The sequence below is a fragment of the Xiphophorus couchianus genome, chromosome 5, assembly GCF_001444195.1.
Source record: "Xiphophorus couchianus chromosome 5, X_couchianus-1.0, whole genome shotgun sequence".
In the NCBI taxonomy this organism is placed as follows: domain Eukaryota; kingdom Metazoa; phylum Chordata; class Actinopteri; order Cyprinodontiformes; family Poeciliidae; genus Xiphophorus; species Xiphophorus couchianus.
In genome coordinates this window covers 2116162-2133328 of record NC_040232.1, presented here as the reverse complement: position 1 = coordinate 2133328, position 17167 = coordinate 2116162, and the positions used below count along the sequence as shown (strand labels likewise).

General features: G+C 41.8%; 1 protein-coding gene across 1 annotated transcript in view; it reads right to left on the bottom strand.

The window, feature by feature from the left end:
- Positions 1 to 381: 381 nt before the first annotated feature.
- LOC114144942 (uncharacterized) overlaps positions 382 to 17167 on the bottom strand; it is a 59450-nt gene continuing 42664 nt past the window's right edge. Inside the window, exon 4 of the mRNA XM_028018207.1 lies at positions 382 to 555. Within this exon, the coding sequence (XP_027874008.1) occupies positions 382 to 555 (174 nt within the window). The remainder of the gene's footprint in view (positions 556 to 17167) is intronic.

Sequence of the window (17167 nt, the reverse complement as noted above, 5' to 3'; positions counted from 1 at the left end):
AGCCCAGCTGAATTCCTTAACATTGCCGTCACTTCAGCAGGTGATATTCAGGAAAGTTTGGTTATTTATGCTTCAGAAAGCGTCTGGCTCTGATTCGAACATTCTGAAAAGTTTCTCTGCCAAACAGTTTTGTTGTCATGATAACTGAAGGAAGAATTTCGGCTCTTATTTTGACTTTCCTCCAAAAGCATCATGAGGCTCCGTTCCCCATGCGGCTCATATCTGACTTTTCAACGTCGGTCTCAGCGACTCGGTTCTGATCTTTTGCATTGGGGGTGTGAAAACTTTCTACTGCAGCTGCCAGTTCTTTTTCATCTTCTGAAGATAACATCAAGTATTATATTTTGTTTAAGATGAAATATTCTAAAAATAAAGCCATTGCTATTGCCTTGTCGTCGTCTCCATGACGATTCTCGGGGACAGTGAAGGAGTCTCGTCTGTTGAAGAGCGAAGCTGCAGCCATCTTTGATCGCAGGCCTGACCGTCTGCTCCTTCTGGCTCCACAATGAGGCTCATTGGGCGCCGTGATGCCGGCCTGACACTGATAGCAGCTCTCTGCAGCGATGAGCGATTGAAAGGACCAGCGTGAGAGTCTGTTAAATAACAGCTCAGGAACAGGAAAGTGGGCTCTGAAAGCCTAAATCTCAGCACCTGTCGAAGTAATCGTTGAGGCAGATGTATTGATCAGACGGCGCTATCAGCCTCCCACAGATGTAACACGGTCATTTCTATTGTGAGGCGCTTAAAAAAATCCTACTTGTTCCCCTGTAACCTTTAGTGAATGAGGCAGAGCTCAGCGCTGTTATCGAGATATGCTCAGCTTCACATTCACACACTCCATGGTAATTACACCTGCATGCTGGCTGGGCTGTGCAGCTTTGAAGCACCGATGCTAAAATCGATCAGCTTTCCCTTCGCTGAGTTCTGCCTGGGTTTTAGTTTACCTTTATAATTACCACTAAAACGCAGCAACTATACTCCTGATCTAAACTGGCTGACGGAGCTGAGAGATCTGCCCATAAAGCTTTATTCTCTGTAAGCATTTTCATAAAGAGTACCTGTAGGCAGAACGCTACCTCTGGTATGAGAAGCAAAGGCCACAGTGAGAATAAAAACACAGCTTATAATAAACATTGCACACCTACATGGAGTCTTTATTTATGCTGGAAAAATTTGCTTTGAGCAAAGTTGATTCTGTGAAAACACAAACAGATGAAGAAATATGTCTTTGTGTTTATAAGAAAGTCTGTAGAGACTGTTTTCAGCTTTATCTTTGTTCTGGTTTAAAGCTTCAGTTTTCTAGGAGTTGTGAAGATTAGAAAAAACTGCATATAAATAAAAGGAAAAGAAGAAAGCCACCATTTTAAAATAAACGTGCAGCCTCAGAAAGGTTTCTGTTCTATTTCAACTTTTCCTTGTTTTGTCCCATTAAAACCACAAACCTCACAGTATTTCATTTATGTGATAAAATGACAGAAAGCAGCACAAACCTGCAAGATGGAAGGAAAATTATGCCTGGTTGTCAAATTGTTCTCCAGGTAGAAATCTGAGAAGTGCAGCTTGCATTGAGCCCTCTATCAGCCAGAAATGCTGCTTCCAGCCCATCTGAGTTCATCTGTGGTTCTCTGAAGGTTTCAGAGGTTTGAACCTCATGAAGACCAAGAAACCCAGCAGGAGGTCTGGGAGGAAGAGGTGGAGAAGTTCAGAGCTGGGTTAGGTTGTAAAACAATGTCTGTTCGTGTCTTTAACTGAGACATCTGCAATAAAAATCTCAGAAGCATCATCACGTTTCCAGAAGCAGAAGCTGCTGTGAAGTTTCCTCTCCTGATGAAATCCTGACTGGCCGTTACGGTGCAGACCGCCTCATGTCCGCCTGCTTTACTTCACCGTTTGTGTTCCATCACACCCACATCCTTCTGAGCTCCACAGCCACAAATTAGGCCAGTTTACACCCCGACCTTCATCCAGACGAACTAAAGGCCAGCTCACACGTTTGTTGTTTTTGTGAAGTTAATGAGCGGCTGGCTGCGGCTGATCTGAGTTCACAACTAAAAACCACATTTCTCTGAGTGCCTGAGTGACGTCATGCTGTTTAAGGCCCACATCTCTTCACAGGTTGTTCTCTCAACAGAAATAGGAACACAATTACTTATTGAAGTGAAGCAGAGTCTGTCCACACGCTGCACATGTTCCTCTCCTCCTGGTGATTAAGAAATCCTGTAATGTAGCTTCTGATTCAAAGCTGACATCAGGAGTTGGTTAAAAATGAATAAGTCAGCTCCCTGCTGAAGTGCTGCTGCAGGTGCTGGCAGTTCTGAGTGGATTTTCAGGATTTCCATATCTCCACCGCCTGCGGCTCGGAGCTGCATTTTATGTCACAGCGCCTCAACATTCCCGACGGTCAAATCGTTGACGTCTGTCACGCCTGAGCAGCGCTGTCCTCCATGCTGATTGTTGGTTCTGATCAAACTGCTGCACCTTTTTGTGCATTTTGAGGCTGTAGACATTCAGCAATGCAGCACAAGTTGACGCCGTCTGACGCCAAGCATCTGCTGTCATCCTGTTTGGAAAATCAAATACTCTGTTAATTTTCCTTCTGTTTTGTTCTCTGCAGCAGGAGATGTGTTCAGTTTTCCATCCGTAGAATCTGATGCTGCAGAAAACAGATTCATTCTGCCCATAAGCAGAGAAAGTGAGACCTGGAACATTTTTCATCCAGAACATAAATTCATGGTTATGTTTAGATTGTGAACATTTCCAAACCGGGTTTGTTTGTGTAGATTTCAGCTGCTGATGCTGAGAGTTTCTGATCTGTGAACATAGATCTGAACCATCTGCAACAGCAGAGTCCAGTCAAATCCAAACCAACTCTAGTTATTAGAGGAATAGCGCCCCTGGTGGTGGCAGCATGTCGCAGCAGCTTCGTTATTTTTGCTCTGATTTGTTTGTTTTTTTTAGTTTGTTGTTCACAGTCTTTTTTTGTTGTTATGGGATTTCATGTTCAGACATTTATTCTTCTGGTTTGGATGTCGTGCAGTTCAAAAGTTTTCTGTTCTGACATTTTTACTTTTGGACAGCTGTTTTTATATGTTACCGTGGTAACAGTCCGTTGTTTTTGTTATTGTTTTTGCTGACTAGCATTTCAAAAGCGCTAAGGAAGAAAGAGGAAGTTCCACCATTTCTTCTGTCCATCATATCAGGCAACAATCAAACTGCAGCTTCTTTCTGCCTGACTTCTAACCACGGCCAGAGATTTGGGCCTAGTCCATACACAGCCGGATATCTGGGGAAACTGCTACATTGTTGCACTTTATTCTTTCATCCATGCAAAAACTCAGGCCAACTCCTTTTAGCACAACTTGAACACAGCAGTAGTCTTTTCCATCAGATAGTTTTAGGAAGCAGAAATTGACCCACGTTCGGCCGAGGGAAGCAGCTTCCCTCGGCCGTCCAGCGCTGTTGTTTTCTGATGTTGCTTGTGCATCAGATTTAAATTAGCTAACCCAGAGATGTTAAAGTTGGAAATCAATGCTTTCTTATCAAAGGTGGTTAGCTTTAATGTTAAATTTCCATGTAAAATACTAATTACTCTTGTTGTAAAATCTGAAGTTAACAGAAAAATGGACAGTAGGGGAGTTTGAACTGGGAGCCTCCTGGGAAAAGTCAGTCAGAAATGCTAACCAAGCCCAACCATTGGTTCCTGGTTCTTACCTGCTAACCTGATCCTGCAGAACCAGAAGACTGCAGCTGGACTTTTCAGCTTCTTTTAGGTCATCATTGAGATGAGACAGGAAACAACTCGTGGTCTTTAAGGTCATGCTCTGATCTCTGCTGCTCTCCGGTGTGGAAACTACATGCAGGTGAGGATTCGATTCTGGGCACAAAACAAAGCCGAGCTGAAATTGGGTGGCTCTGGCTTCGCCCTCAAGGTATAAATCTGCTGCAAATTGTCTCTTCTGCCACATTTCATTACTGGTGAGAGACTGCAGGTTGCTGCACACGACGACGACAGAAATAGGTCACGGTAACAAGTTCATGATCACTCCAGATGCACTCAACGCAGTTACTCCAGGGCTGGATATGATTGGTCCTGCCAGACAATTAGTGAACAATAATGAGAGAAGCTACTTGAAAACACCATTTCCCTCATAGAGTCTCATAAAAAGTGTAATCAGTCGCCTTTCTGCGGTGGCTTCTGGTGAATTTGGCGGTGCACGTGTGTAGGGTGCGTGCAGAAAGAGCGCTCGTCGGTTCATGTGGGCGGCTTTTGTTCCGATTCTTTGAGTGAATGTTTCTGTCGCTGTGCCGCCAAGAGACGTCTAGTTTACTGACAAATTAAGGGCACAGAAGTCTTTCTCTCTCAGTGTTCGCATTCGTCAGTAAAAGGTGACGATTCTCCGGGAGCAGGGAAGCAAAGCGGTGAAGACAAACGCCTCGCAAGTCTGAAAAATAAATGGGAGTGGAGTTCAGATTCATATTCAACAAAACAAATATAAATATAATATATAAAATATATATGCTAAATTACAGAATAATTAGACAAAAAGACATCAATCAGACAGAAGCTCAGGGTCAAATAATAACCAGCTGCTTTTAATCTCCAGCTGCTTTTAATCTTTATCAATTGAATCAACCGAGACTTATCAGTATAATTTACAGTGAAAAGTCAAAGGAAACAGTTAACAGTTCAGATCACTGATTAGCTGGACAAACAGTTGCAGTCACCAGTTTACCTGAACCAAAATCTGACCAGCAAGAAAATCAATAAAACTTTAAATTAAAACTCAAATGATGCTGTTTTCCCACATAATAATAGGAACATTTGTTCCATTTTCATCTGTTCCCCTCCTGGCCTGTGGGGGCGCTGCACCAAGAACCACTTACGGAAACAACACAGAACCTAAGAAGACACTGAGCGCGACTTCTTTCTTCTACAATGGAGTGGCGTCGGGTTTTAGCGGTTGTAGGATTTATCTTTAATCTTCATAAAAAGCCATTTCCCCCGCTAGTGCTAGGCTAGCATGTTAGCTTTGGTTGTTTTTACCCAGAATGCCCTGCGCTGTGGTCCGTTTCCTGCTTTTATAGCGGTTTAAGTCTGCTTGGTGTTCACATGCATTCAAACGGCACCAGAGTTCACTTTAACCAAACTCAGACAGTTCACCTTTCTGGTCTGTATCAGTTACACATTCGCCTCTAAAATTACACTTTTACTTATAACAAAACATTTTTAACAAAAACATTAAACAAAAAGACATTAAACAAAATACTTGGTAAGACTTTGTTTTTGCAGTGAGCCAGACAGAAAATATCCTTCCACTAATAAATAAGAATTTATTATATTATTATGAGTTTAGTAACATGAGATCCCCTCATACATGGGAACCTGGTCGTCACTCTTTGTCAGTAAACATCCCATCATGCTTTACATGGTGTAGCTTTTGAAACTCTGCCATCAGTATTGACGTGCTGTCCATGTGGTCGTGTTGAGTTCTGGGTTTTCTTTGTCCGCTGCGTGTCAGCGCACTGCGGTGGAATCTGACACTGAGTGCTTTTGTCTTGTAGCAGCAGTTCTGAGGGAAACGGAGGCAGCGACCCGCCCTGGGGGCACCGATACACTCATGGAGTAAGCAATCTGTCGACTCCCCCGTTCTAAAAATAAACACAGCAGAAAAGGGGCAATATCTTATTTATCTCTCTATGATAGACTGTAATCTCTTTGTTTCAGCTTGTTGTCTTCAGAAGTGGTGAGAGCATCAAAACCTGAGGAAAATGTAATCGATTCTGTGAAATAATGTGGAACTTACTGCGAGTGCACTCGGGCTGTGAGGAGCAGCAGAGGGGCTCCATGTAGGGACTTTGCTGTGTGAACACCACTGGGTGTCACATGCAAACTACAAGGATCCAGAATTATGACCAGCGATTGCTGAGTTCTGGATGATCACCGATCTCCAGGGTTGTTTTCACACCAGCAAAGTCCTTTGGTCCACTTCTTTGGTACGGACCAACGGCGGACTCGTTTTTTCATTTTCACATTGTGCTTCTTTATAAAACTACAAAGCCATGCAAAGGACAGCCTTTGCTGCCATTGGACAGAAATGGCAGGAGGCGGGACAGAGCACGGACCCGGAACAAACAAAACATGGAAAACCGACGCACTGCTTTTCTGTTAACATTTGTGTTGTTATTCAAGCTGCAGGACCATTTAGAATCTCATGTCATGCAGGTTTTGCTTTGGGACGGTCATCATTTTGGAGCGCCGTCGGTAAACGCTGCTGCCGGCTGAATGAGTCGATACGCTCTGCTTGTTCTGACCCACATCAGCACAACTCAGCAGGAAACGGGGAATCAGGTGCAACTTCAGCAGCGTTAGCAACACTGAAGCGCTCATTTTTACATCAGTAGATAACATCGATTTCACCAATATTTCAACCGAATATCGATCTCAGAGGTTGGAGTAACCAGAGAGGACACACACATGGACAGGATTTGAACCCAGAACTGTCTCACAGCACAGCAACTGTGCTATCAACTGGTTAACCTTGAAACCTGCATCTGTTTCACAGTGTGTGTGTGTGTGTGTGTGTGTGTGTGTGTGTGTGTGTGTGTGTGTGTGTGTGTGAATTCTGGATTTTAAACTCTGGCATCAAACAGCTTCAAGGTCATCGTCTCTGAACAGCCATGATGTTCTGAACGGGCCGCAGGAAGAGCCAACATGTCAGCCTGATTTGTTTTCTCTGACAAAAAAAAAAAATCACCTGTGTGCCAAAAAACAGAAACAGAAACTAATTAAACTCTGAAATGTAATTAATTTGCCCACTATCCGCCTGCCAGGCTGCGGCGTAACACTGGGTGGGCTTCCGGCGCCGAGCCAGAGTGGGACGCTCAGGTTCTCCGTGATGAGATCATTCCCCAAAAGATTGATTAAATGAACAAACTCACATCTGTCTTGGGACTGAGAAGCTACAGCAGGTCATTTGGAGAGTGCAGTGAATTTTGTGGGTAATATTGGTGTGAAAACGCCTCCATTCTGTAATAATTTATCCTAACTTGGGTTTTGGTGCAGGCTGTGATGGCTCAGAGCACGTTTCTCGCACATTCGGCTTAAATATTGAAATACTAAATGATCCCACGAGGAGCAGCGTGATTATTTTCATCTTAATAATAGAGATGAGCCAGAGCAAGCAGCTAATCCATGCATGAAGCGCTGCGATAAAAAGCACCTTTGTGAAGCCTGCTTCATGTATCTGTAATGAGAATTAGCTTGTTCTGTCCTTCCTGTGGGACTCGGAGCAGGAGGAGAGTCTTCGTTTGCTCCACTTCCTCTCCAGCGAGTGGCGAACGTCGACATGATAAATGTGATCTGTTCATGTTCCTCCGGTTAATTAAAAGGTTGACACACCTGACCGGTGATGGAAGAGGTCTGGGAAACTGATTCAGTTATGAAAATGATCAGATCTCTGTGAGATCTTTACGTTCTTCCACATTACAGATCAACTGTTTATGATTTAAATTGTACCGATAGTAAAAACTACTTACTAACAGCATCTTGCTTTAAACATAAAGCAACGCAGTTGGATTTCAGAGGAAACCAATAAAAGTGTGTCTGCTAAGGCAAAGCAGCCAATCAGGAGCAGCATTCAGTTTCCTTGGTGCTGATTGGTGGATTTTAGTTACTTATGGGTGGTTGTCTTAATCTCACTGGCTGCTTTCTCATATAGTGAGTTATTGATAACCTGGTTCTGGTTGTATCTGATGAGACAAAAGACAGAAGCTGCTTTTGTTGGGGTTGGTAGCAGGTCTCTTCTTAAAGCTACAAAAACTCATTCAGTGATTAAAGGAAAGGAAAACATGCAGGTTTTATTTCCAACAGATGTTTAGAACCAGCTGGAGCCATGATGAACTTTAACAGTTAAAGTTATTTTGGCGACGGTGACAATTAAAGGAATGTGATCGATGTAGCTGTGCTGTTACGTGTGTTTGTGTCAAATGCTGCATAAAATATTACAATGTCAATATGAGGCATCTGTAATGCTGCAGCCTCAACCTGAATGCAGTAACATGTGAATAGAGTAAACCTGACACTTGTGTTTAAACTCTTTTAATTCTAAATCAGTTTTAAATCAAGTCATCTATGTAGAGAGAATGAAATCTACAGATCATTAACAGTAAAACATCCCACAGTTTTGATGCTTCATGCTGTTAGCATGAGTAGCTTCTGCTGCAAAACGACCTCACAGTTCAGTCTCTGTCACAGTAAATGCTTCTGATGGCATTAAATAATCTGACTTGCAGACAGCAGTAAAGCACCAACCATGGTGTTTGTCAGATGACCATAATATTCCTGATTTATTTCAAATGTATGTTTGTCACATTAGATTTTAAATTAATTTGAAATAAGTTGTAATCTTGCTTTTTTATGAGGTTAAAATCCACTTCTTGTTCTCTTTCGATCCTGTTTTAATTACATTTCTTTCTGCTGCTCCTAAATGATGTCTGGGATCATCCACATTCTGTCTTTCTATACATTATTCTCCGTTTGTTTTGTGGAAAGCTGTTTCCCTACCTTCACATCAAGCCTCAGGCTCTTTTGTGTAAATCTTATGCTAATAAACATGGAGGTTTGGTCCAGCTGTGTCCTCCGTTTGGGTTCCCGGTCCTGTCAGTTTGTCACTGTTCAGTTCAGGCGCCACGGACCCAGCAGGTCCTTCCTGTAATGAGAACAGTGTAGCATGTCATACTTTCTTATTTGCATCCATGGTGAGAGGAAAAGGATACCTGATGAAAAATTTCAGGGACGCCGCTTTGCCTAAAGCTCATATGACGACTTTCAGTAAAACCGGGTTGTTAGACTTCTTCCAGAGTGGATTAGAGGTTTCTTGGACACGTCTAAGTCATGAAGCCTCCATGTAGCAACACAGGTCATTATGTCGTGTCTGTCGCTTTGAGCCAAATGACTCAGATTCATAATAAAGCTGAGCTGGCTGCTGGGGGTCATGGAGTTCTGGGTTCACTTTCTGACGACTCCGTCCGGTTATTTAAAAACGCTCATATTTTAGGAAACAGAAAAGCAGAACTGACCTGGTTTACCTTTCTTGGTGTCTTTGGCCCGTTAGAGTGGGATGCTAACAACAATATCCATCATTTGCTTTGGCTCAACTGAACTGTGTTTTATTGTGTACTGGGAGAAAAGCCAAGATGTCTCTGGTCTGCAGTGTCTTTGTTTAACGTAGCAGAGCTCTCCAGTCCGTTGGTTTTCAACTGGTCAGAGTTCAGGACTCAACATTATCCTTTATCACCAAACTACAACCCAAATCAATTCAATTCAGTCGTGGTTTTAAGGATTAATGACAGGATGGCATCAAAGAATGATTAATGATCACCTGTTGCCGACTCAGTTGCTGCTTTCATTGAAAATATAAAAATCTCCTCAGCAGGAGTCTGTGGACTGTTGGGAGGATTAATTGTCTGGAAATCCAGTATTAGTGGTTGGATTCCAGCTTCATCCTACATGTTGTGCCCTTTGGCAAGGCAGTCCAACCCCATGTTACCAACCGATCTGCGCATCAGTATCAAAATGAGTGACTGGACGACGGGTTAAAGCGCTCTGAGCGCTCAGTGTGACTAACTCAGTTCATTTTTGTTTTTCAAAAACTCAAATTTCAAAGCTAAATCGGTAGAATGTTAAAAAATGCAGGACTGAGTTCAATCATGGTGCAACACTGCAGCAGCGTTATGGCTACTCCTAATTTTGATATGAATCACTGAAGTATAGTTTAAATATTGTAGTATGGTTCCAATAAAATAAGTAAGAAGACGATATTGTTTCCATGTTTCAGAATTATAATCTTTTACTTTAAATGCCTTAAATTGCCTGGTTTCATCTGCGATATGTGATATGAGATATGTGATGCTCTTTCCCATGCAGACATATGTTGAGAATAAATAGTTCTGTAAATAATTTGCTCTATCTCTTTTAGCTATTTGCAAAGCTAATGCTAAAGGAAGTGACACAGAAGAGAACGCCCTCTGTAGGGCGCAGCTCAGATAGAGGCTAACAAACTGATGTTTGATCTATTAGCCCATGAAGATAGCATGAACAACAGGATCAGCTGTATTTTAGTCTTAATAAATGAAATTCATGAATTCAACTCACTGACTCTTCTTCAACCTCATACATCAAGAACCTAATGGAGAAAGGATAACTCATGTAATACAGAGCAGATCACATGATGGATCCAGTCTCTGTTTCACCAGCAGAGCTCTGATCTTCAGGAGTGAAACAAATCTTCTGCCTGGCTCTCTAACATGAACCCTGGGAACTGAGTCGCTGTTTCACACAGATTCACAATCTCTTCCTTTGCTACCAAACTGAGACTGAAAACAGGCAAAAGGGGAGGGCCAAGACAGAGGAAGTTTAAGTCATTCTGTTCTTTTCAAAGAGCCATAAGTCATGTCTCGAAGCTGCATCAATGTAAAGGTCAGGTTTGTTATATTGACACAATGATGCTGTGTTCAGGAAAAACGTTCCCTTTGCAAACTGAACGGTTTGTTGTGGCTGATAAAATTCCCACAGAAGACCAACAACAGGTTTCTGGAGTTGTAGTGTTTGGTGAAATTCCTGTTCATCTCTAAAAAGTCTTGATTGGAGCGCTGGGATCAGAATGGGACATCCATAAAGGAAATCCATCTGGTCAGAGTGTCTCTGTAGTAAAACATCATTCAGTCTTCTGACAGGCAATGAGAAACAGTTCCTAACCCACACAGGAAGGAGCTTCTGTCAGAAATCTCATATTATTATTATAAGCTGTGGTAGCCGTCAGTGTGAATTGGTACCTGTCGCTCAGAAATGGCCATCAGAGTGATGGCTTATTTAGATGTAGAGCAGCAGCAACCAGACCTCCTTTCACATTAATAACCTGCAGGCACTGGAGCCCAGAATAATAAAAGCTTTTACTCATTGTACTTCGACTTACTGACAACAGTTGGCGACTTTTCACCGACAGGAACCGAACAACAGAAATGAGGGGCGTTCTATTGGTTAAAGTTTGGTGTGAAACATGGAAGTTACCTGGGTGCAGAGTGAAACTTCGCTCAGTCCCTGGAGAGAAGAAATGAATGATTTCTGCTCGGAACCGACGCTCCGTCTGCCTCTAGCTCCGTTCTGGGGGAACGTTATTAATCAGACCCGTGGATGCTGCTGACATTCAGCTTTCCACAACAGATCTCTTTGGGGTGGCACAGTAATCATAAATATCCTCGTCTCCCTGAGTTTTATCTCATACATTTTAACTGTGTTCTGTGGGAGTCAGACGCTCCCCGGGTGTTAGTTTGGGCCAGAAATCCCCTGCCTCCATCAGACCGTCTCCACCCTATTTTTCCAGAGTGTGAGGTAATTACCTCCCCATGAATTCACTGATGACTAGATCTGCTGCAGATATGATAAAAATAGCTGACAGGGAATTTGACATAATAGCCACATTGTCTCATGGAGAAAGGAGCTCCTAATGAATTCAGATGAGGCTCACCTCCATAATTATCTCCGTGTCATTCAGATGAGGCGTTTTGTTTGTAAAGGCTGCCGCTGTTTGCTGAGCAAAAGTGACTCGCCGGCGACTTTTGGACAACCTTGGTGTGAAGTTTATGATGACTTTGTCAGGCCTGAAAACGCTGTTCTGCAAGATATCTCTGAAAGATAATCGAATGGAGTCTGGTGATCGCTCTGTGGCGGCCTCTTTATTTGCAGCATAAAAGCAGCTGTTAGTTCAATCCAATTCCCAGCTGTGGGCCCGAAGAAAAGTTCAAGACTGATGAACAAAACGATTCCTTAATCCTCAGAAGCTGCTTGAGGTGGCCAGAGATGGGAATACTTCTGCAAAGGAAAGTCTGCAGCCTTTTAACAAGCTTTTAATTTGTTTTTTTGGACCAAAAATGCTTTTCAGCGAACACATTAACAGCCCCCCTGAGTGTATTAAGTGGAGAGCTATGCTGAATATGATCAAGGTTAAGGACTTTCATGTTAGTGCTTTATGGGTCAGTTTTTCCAGCCAAGGTCAGGCTGGATCTGAATTACTCCCACAGGTATGTTTGGCTGCATTAATTGCATTATAATTCTTATCAGAGCTGACCTGTAAAAGCCGAAGCCTCACTTAGAAAATGAGCGTCCTGGGCTTTGTGTTGTCCTGTAAAAAACAGGCAGAAAGAATCGGCTGCTGGCTGTTTACTGTCAGGAGGATGCAGGGTTCGTCCTCCACACGCTGCAGAGGGAATCTTATCAGAGGCTGCAGGGATCTGCTACCTCAGCCGTTTCTGGAGCCGCGGTGAGCCGCTCCATAATACACCGTCCTCTGAGGGTTTCGTTCAGAGAACAAACCTGTAATTATCTCCTCGTGTTGTAACGACAAAGAGAAAAATGCTTTGGTGGCTCACTCTACAGAGCAATAATTGGAGCAGAGAAAGAACATGTTGCTCTGTGTCATAAGCATAAATCTGAGTTTTACATAGAAAAGAGATGAGAGGCATATTTTATATGAACTTTTTGCAGCTTCATGTTTTTAGAAACTCTTCTGAGATTAACTGCAGAGTAGAAATGTTTCCATACTTAAATAAGTCCATGTTTTACTCGTGTTCATTTGGCTTCTGTTCAGTTTTTAGACGGATCCTTCAGATAAACATCAGTTATTTCATCACTGCTTCCTGCAAAGAGTCATTCTGTCTGAGGTCACATTAACGCAGCAGGAGAATGTAACCAACATCTGATTTTTTCGCTCAAACCCAAACCCAATTTTTAAAACATCAGCCCGAACCCCAAAAATCAGATTTGTGCCACTTCCATATGTGGTAGTAAATCAGATGTGCATCAGATTCTCCATTCATGTTGAAGTTAGTCTGACTTTCACATCATCGATGTGCGACATGCATCATCATTCTGCACCAGAAGAAACCAGGGACACTAAATCTGGATGTAAACAATGACTGAAATCATAATTATGAATAATTATGAAGCCCATCACATCACAGTCCCACCACTGACTCCACATCCAAACACTAAACAAGTCAAAATACCATTCCTGCTTTCTTTAGTAAATTCTTCGAGATGTTCTGATTTTGTAACGATACTGTTGGCTATTGTTGCTTGAAAATTTGTAATTGATTGACTGATGGTGGCATCAGTTAGTTCTTATATTAACATGCAGCTGCAGCAGCGTGACGTCTGTCCTCTAAACATGCGGCTCAAAACATTCACACTGAAGTCTGGTTACAGTGGCATCATTCAGTAGAGTGAACCACTGCAAACAAACGAAGTGAATTCTGAATCTGTACTTTTGCATGTAAAAAAACAAACAAAAAAATTATTAATTGCATTAAAATGTGATTAATTAATCTTGCTAAATTCCTGGTCCTAAAATAAACCTCTTAGCGCCTTTGATTCTGTTTCTGTCAGGAAACTTAGTGAAACTATGACAATCAGACTGACTGACCATAAAGGAAAAACTACAGATCCTAAGCAGGAGCCTTGAGGAACTCCACAGTTTAGAACAGAAAACCTGACCCAACTGGACAGAACAACTTCTGCTTTACAAAAATGATCGTCATGGTTCACCAGGAGAAAAGCACCAGTCAAATCCAGTAAGATTAAAACAGCAGAATCGTCAGAGTTAAAAGCAGATCACTAAAAACTTTCGGTTCTGTTTTTAAAACCAAACTGAAACCCTAAAACGTGAGTTTTCTCCTCAGGCTGGAGGGTTTTACCTGCTGTCATTTCTCAGAGTTAAAGGCCTTCAGGAGTTTGTCTTCCTCAGATAAATGGCAGAAGTAGAAGGTTTTCAAAAGTCAAACTTTACCTGACTCTATAAATGCCACTTTAGAGGTACAACCACTGCTTTCTATAAAACACCCATCAGTTACACAACCTCCCACACTTTTAAGAGTACCGTTTTCTGTAAAGTGGAGAGATCAAGCACAGACAGCCTGAGGGCGGTAATTCAGTTATGTCTCTCTCAGGTGGAGAGGAGAGCTGGATCTTAAAGCCTCAGGATCTAACTAAAGTTAGAAAATGACACTTGCAGCCCTGAGGGTCATTAGCCGCAGAGCATAATTACTCTAACATGTCACGTCCGGCTTGTTAGCGCCGGCGCTCAAAGTAAAACAAACGACCATCAACATGCATCGTCCAGCCCGCATTGTCAACAAGGATTCCTTAGAGGCTGTAAAGGATGAAAAGGGGCTGAAATAATGAATAATTTATCATAGCAAATTAATTTCATGCTCCGCCAGCGTCCTGGACGACAGCGCAGTGTGTGACATCCTGAAACGATTATGCAATTCTCCCTGTTGGACCGAGACTTTACGCTCCTGCTGGAGCCTGAAAAGGACTTTTGTGTTCAGTTGTGTGGTTAAGTTTTCTGCTATTAACAGACCAGCATTAATGCTCATGTTTATTTAATGGTTTATTAATAAGAACCCTGTGGTTGATCTTTCTAATCAAATCTTGATTACATGAGTCTAATCAGCATACATGCTCAGCTCCACGCAGAAACCAATGAGCTGCTCTGCAGATGGTTTTGGAGAAAACACTCCATCAGTTTATAGTCAGGATGACGACGACTGTTTGGTTTTCAACTTAAAAATAAAGAAACATTATTTTCCTCAGCTGTTGTTCAGGAAGGATCTGAACTCATGTGACAGTTTGTTGAGCTTGGCTGCAAACTTGACTTAAATTATGCACATTCATCCCAACATAAATAGTTTCCAATGATTTAAAATGCAAATAATCCGTAATTGTGACATTAAGCAACATTGTTTTTGACAGTAATGGCTGATGTTTATGTTTAGCTGCTTCATGCAGATGTGAGTTGTAACAGAAACTGTCGTTTCACACATGGACCACATGGATCACACTTCCTCCATTACTGTCCTACAGAAAGTTCTGCTGGCTCAGAGCTGTCGGGTTTTTTCCATCTCCTTGCCGTTCACAGTGAGCCTGGTTCGGTTCTGCTGGAGCTTTCTTCCTGTTAAACCGGAGTCATTTGTTTCCACTGTCTCCACATGCTTGCTCACTATGAAGAAAGTCCAGGAAGTCATTATGTTTGTACGGTTAGCCAGGCTGATGCTAAATCACTAAACCACTAACTTGAGTTCAAATTATTTCAACACTGAGCACCAATTTAAACTGGACATTATAATTTACATGTTTTATTTCTTAGACATTGTTTTCATGTTTCTATCTCCTTCTCTAAAACAAAGAATGCAAGGAGAGGAAATGGAACAGTTTCCCTCCACTTCAGAATAAGAGCATGGATATTATCATTTAACTAAATCAAAAATTCTTATCAGTCAATAATTAAAAGTTCAACTCAGATGTCAAACTTTATTCAACTGAGATTTTAAAAACAGGCAAGTAAATTAAAAGTTTTACAGTTTATATAGAAAAATGAAGTTAAGGGAATCTAAGTCTGCTAAATGTTTTTAAAGTTAGCAAAGTGCTACATGAAAGATTAGCTAGTGAAGATGAAGCTGCAAGGTGTTCTGCTACTTGATGTCCTATTGGCCAGAGTGGATGTTGGTTTGAAGATGATTTCCACACATTAAGGTATATTTGGTGTTAGAACAATTAAAATAATCAGCTGTAAGGGTTTTTAGAGGGGGTCCCTGTGAATACCGGGGTCCACTGTAGCAACCTGCACAACAACCACAAATATTACAATAATGATAAACTCACTGCTGTTTTTTAGAAGCACTAATGGTGTTAGTGTGGAAACTTTTTTGAAACTTTTACTGGAAGGTTTTCAGTTCTGGTTGAGGTTTGACATTTTTCCAGTGTCACCAATGAGTCAAACTTGGTCACAGTTGTTAAATGAAGGAAGAATCAGTTCCTCACCAAAGTACATAAGAAGTCCCACAATTTTATTTTTGAATAAGTGACAACTGAGAGAATCGACCCAGAAGTGTCAGAGCGGCTGCCATTACGAGAGACAGATGGAGTCTTACAGCTCAGGCAGGAAAGTAAAAACCATTTTCGAAGTTTTTACAGCCAGAATGGAGACGGATCTTCACTTCCTGCTCGTCTTACCAGCTCACTTCTCAATTTAGCATCAGTCCTCAAGGACTGAGGACTGTTTTACTGCACAACAGAGTAAAACTGATGAAATCATATTGTTTGTTTCTGCAGACAAGAACTGAGGACAGATAAGCGGTTACAGAGAACAGATGATTGGAGACATTGGCCACAACAGCAGCAATTCATTGTTTAATCTGAGAAAAGACGCTTTGTTTTTTGTTTGTAAAGTGTCCAATCAAACCTTTCCTTTAAAAAAACATTTAATTTAGAACATCAATAAAATGAGACGAAGTTTCATGGAAACAAAAGTATTCATCATCCTGAAACATTTCCATAGTTTGTCTCTGCAGCAGATGAATGGAAACCGGGTTGGAGGTTCACCTGTAACCACGACAACCAGACCTACATACAACTAGAGCCAGAATAATAACATTCATCTGTTAGAACGGCCTAGTCAAAGTCCAGACCTACATACAACCAGAGCCAGAATAATAACATTCATCTGTTAGAACGGCCTAGTCAAAGTCCAGACCTACATACAACTGAGAATCTGTGGCAGAACTTGAGCCGTGATGCTTACAGGTCCAATCGGATTGAGGTATCACTGAACAGAACGGAGAAAAGGTTTTCTGCTCTGGACATTGCAGAGAATAGAATAGAATAGAATAGAATAGAATAGAATAGAATAGAATAGAATAGAATAGAATAGAATTCAACTTTATTGTCATTGCACTGTCACAAGTACAAGCAACGAGATGTAGTTTGCATCTATCCAGAAGTGCTCTACAAGGAAACTAAAACAACTTCTGGAAAGAAACATCAGACACACCACAGCTCTCAGATTTATACCTGTAAAGAATTTTGAATTATTTTTCTTCCAAGCAGTTTTGTGTTGATGAATAAGATAAATTCTTCTTCTGCAGAAGTTTGCTTCCATGGTTCGGCTGCCGCTCTGTGATGGATGCGGCGGCGCTCCGGCTCCAACATAACCTTTTAGGAATTAGATGTTGTGGTGACTTAACATGCTGTCGTTCCCTCCAGTCATGTTCGATCCACAGTCTGTGTCTCCACCAGCCTTTTAGCTTCCAGAAGGTTCTGCTGTGAACAGTC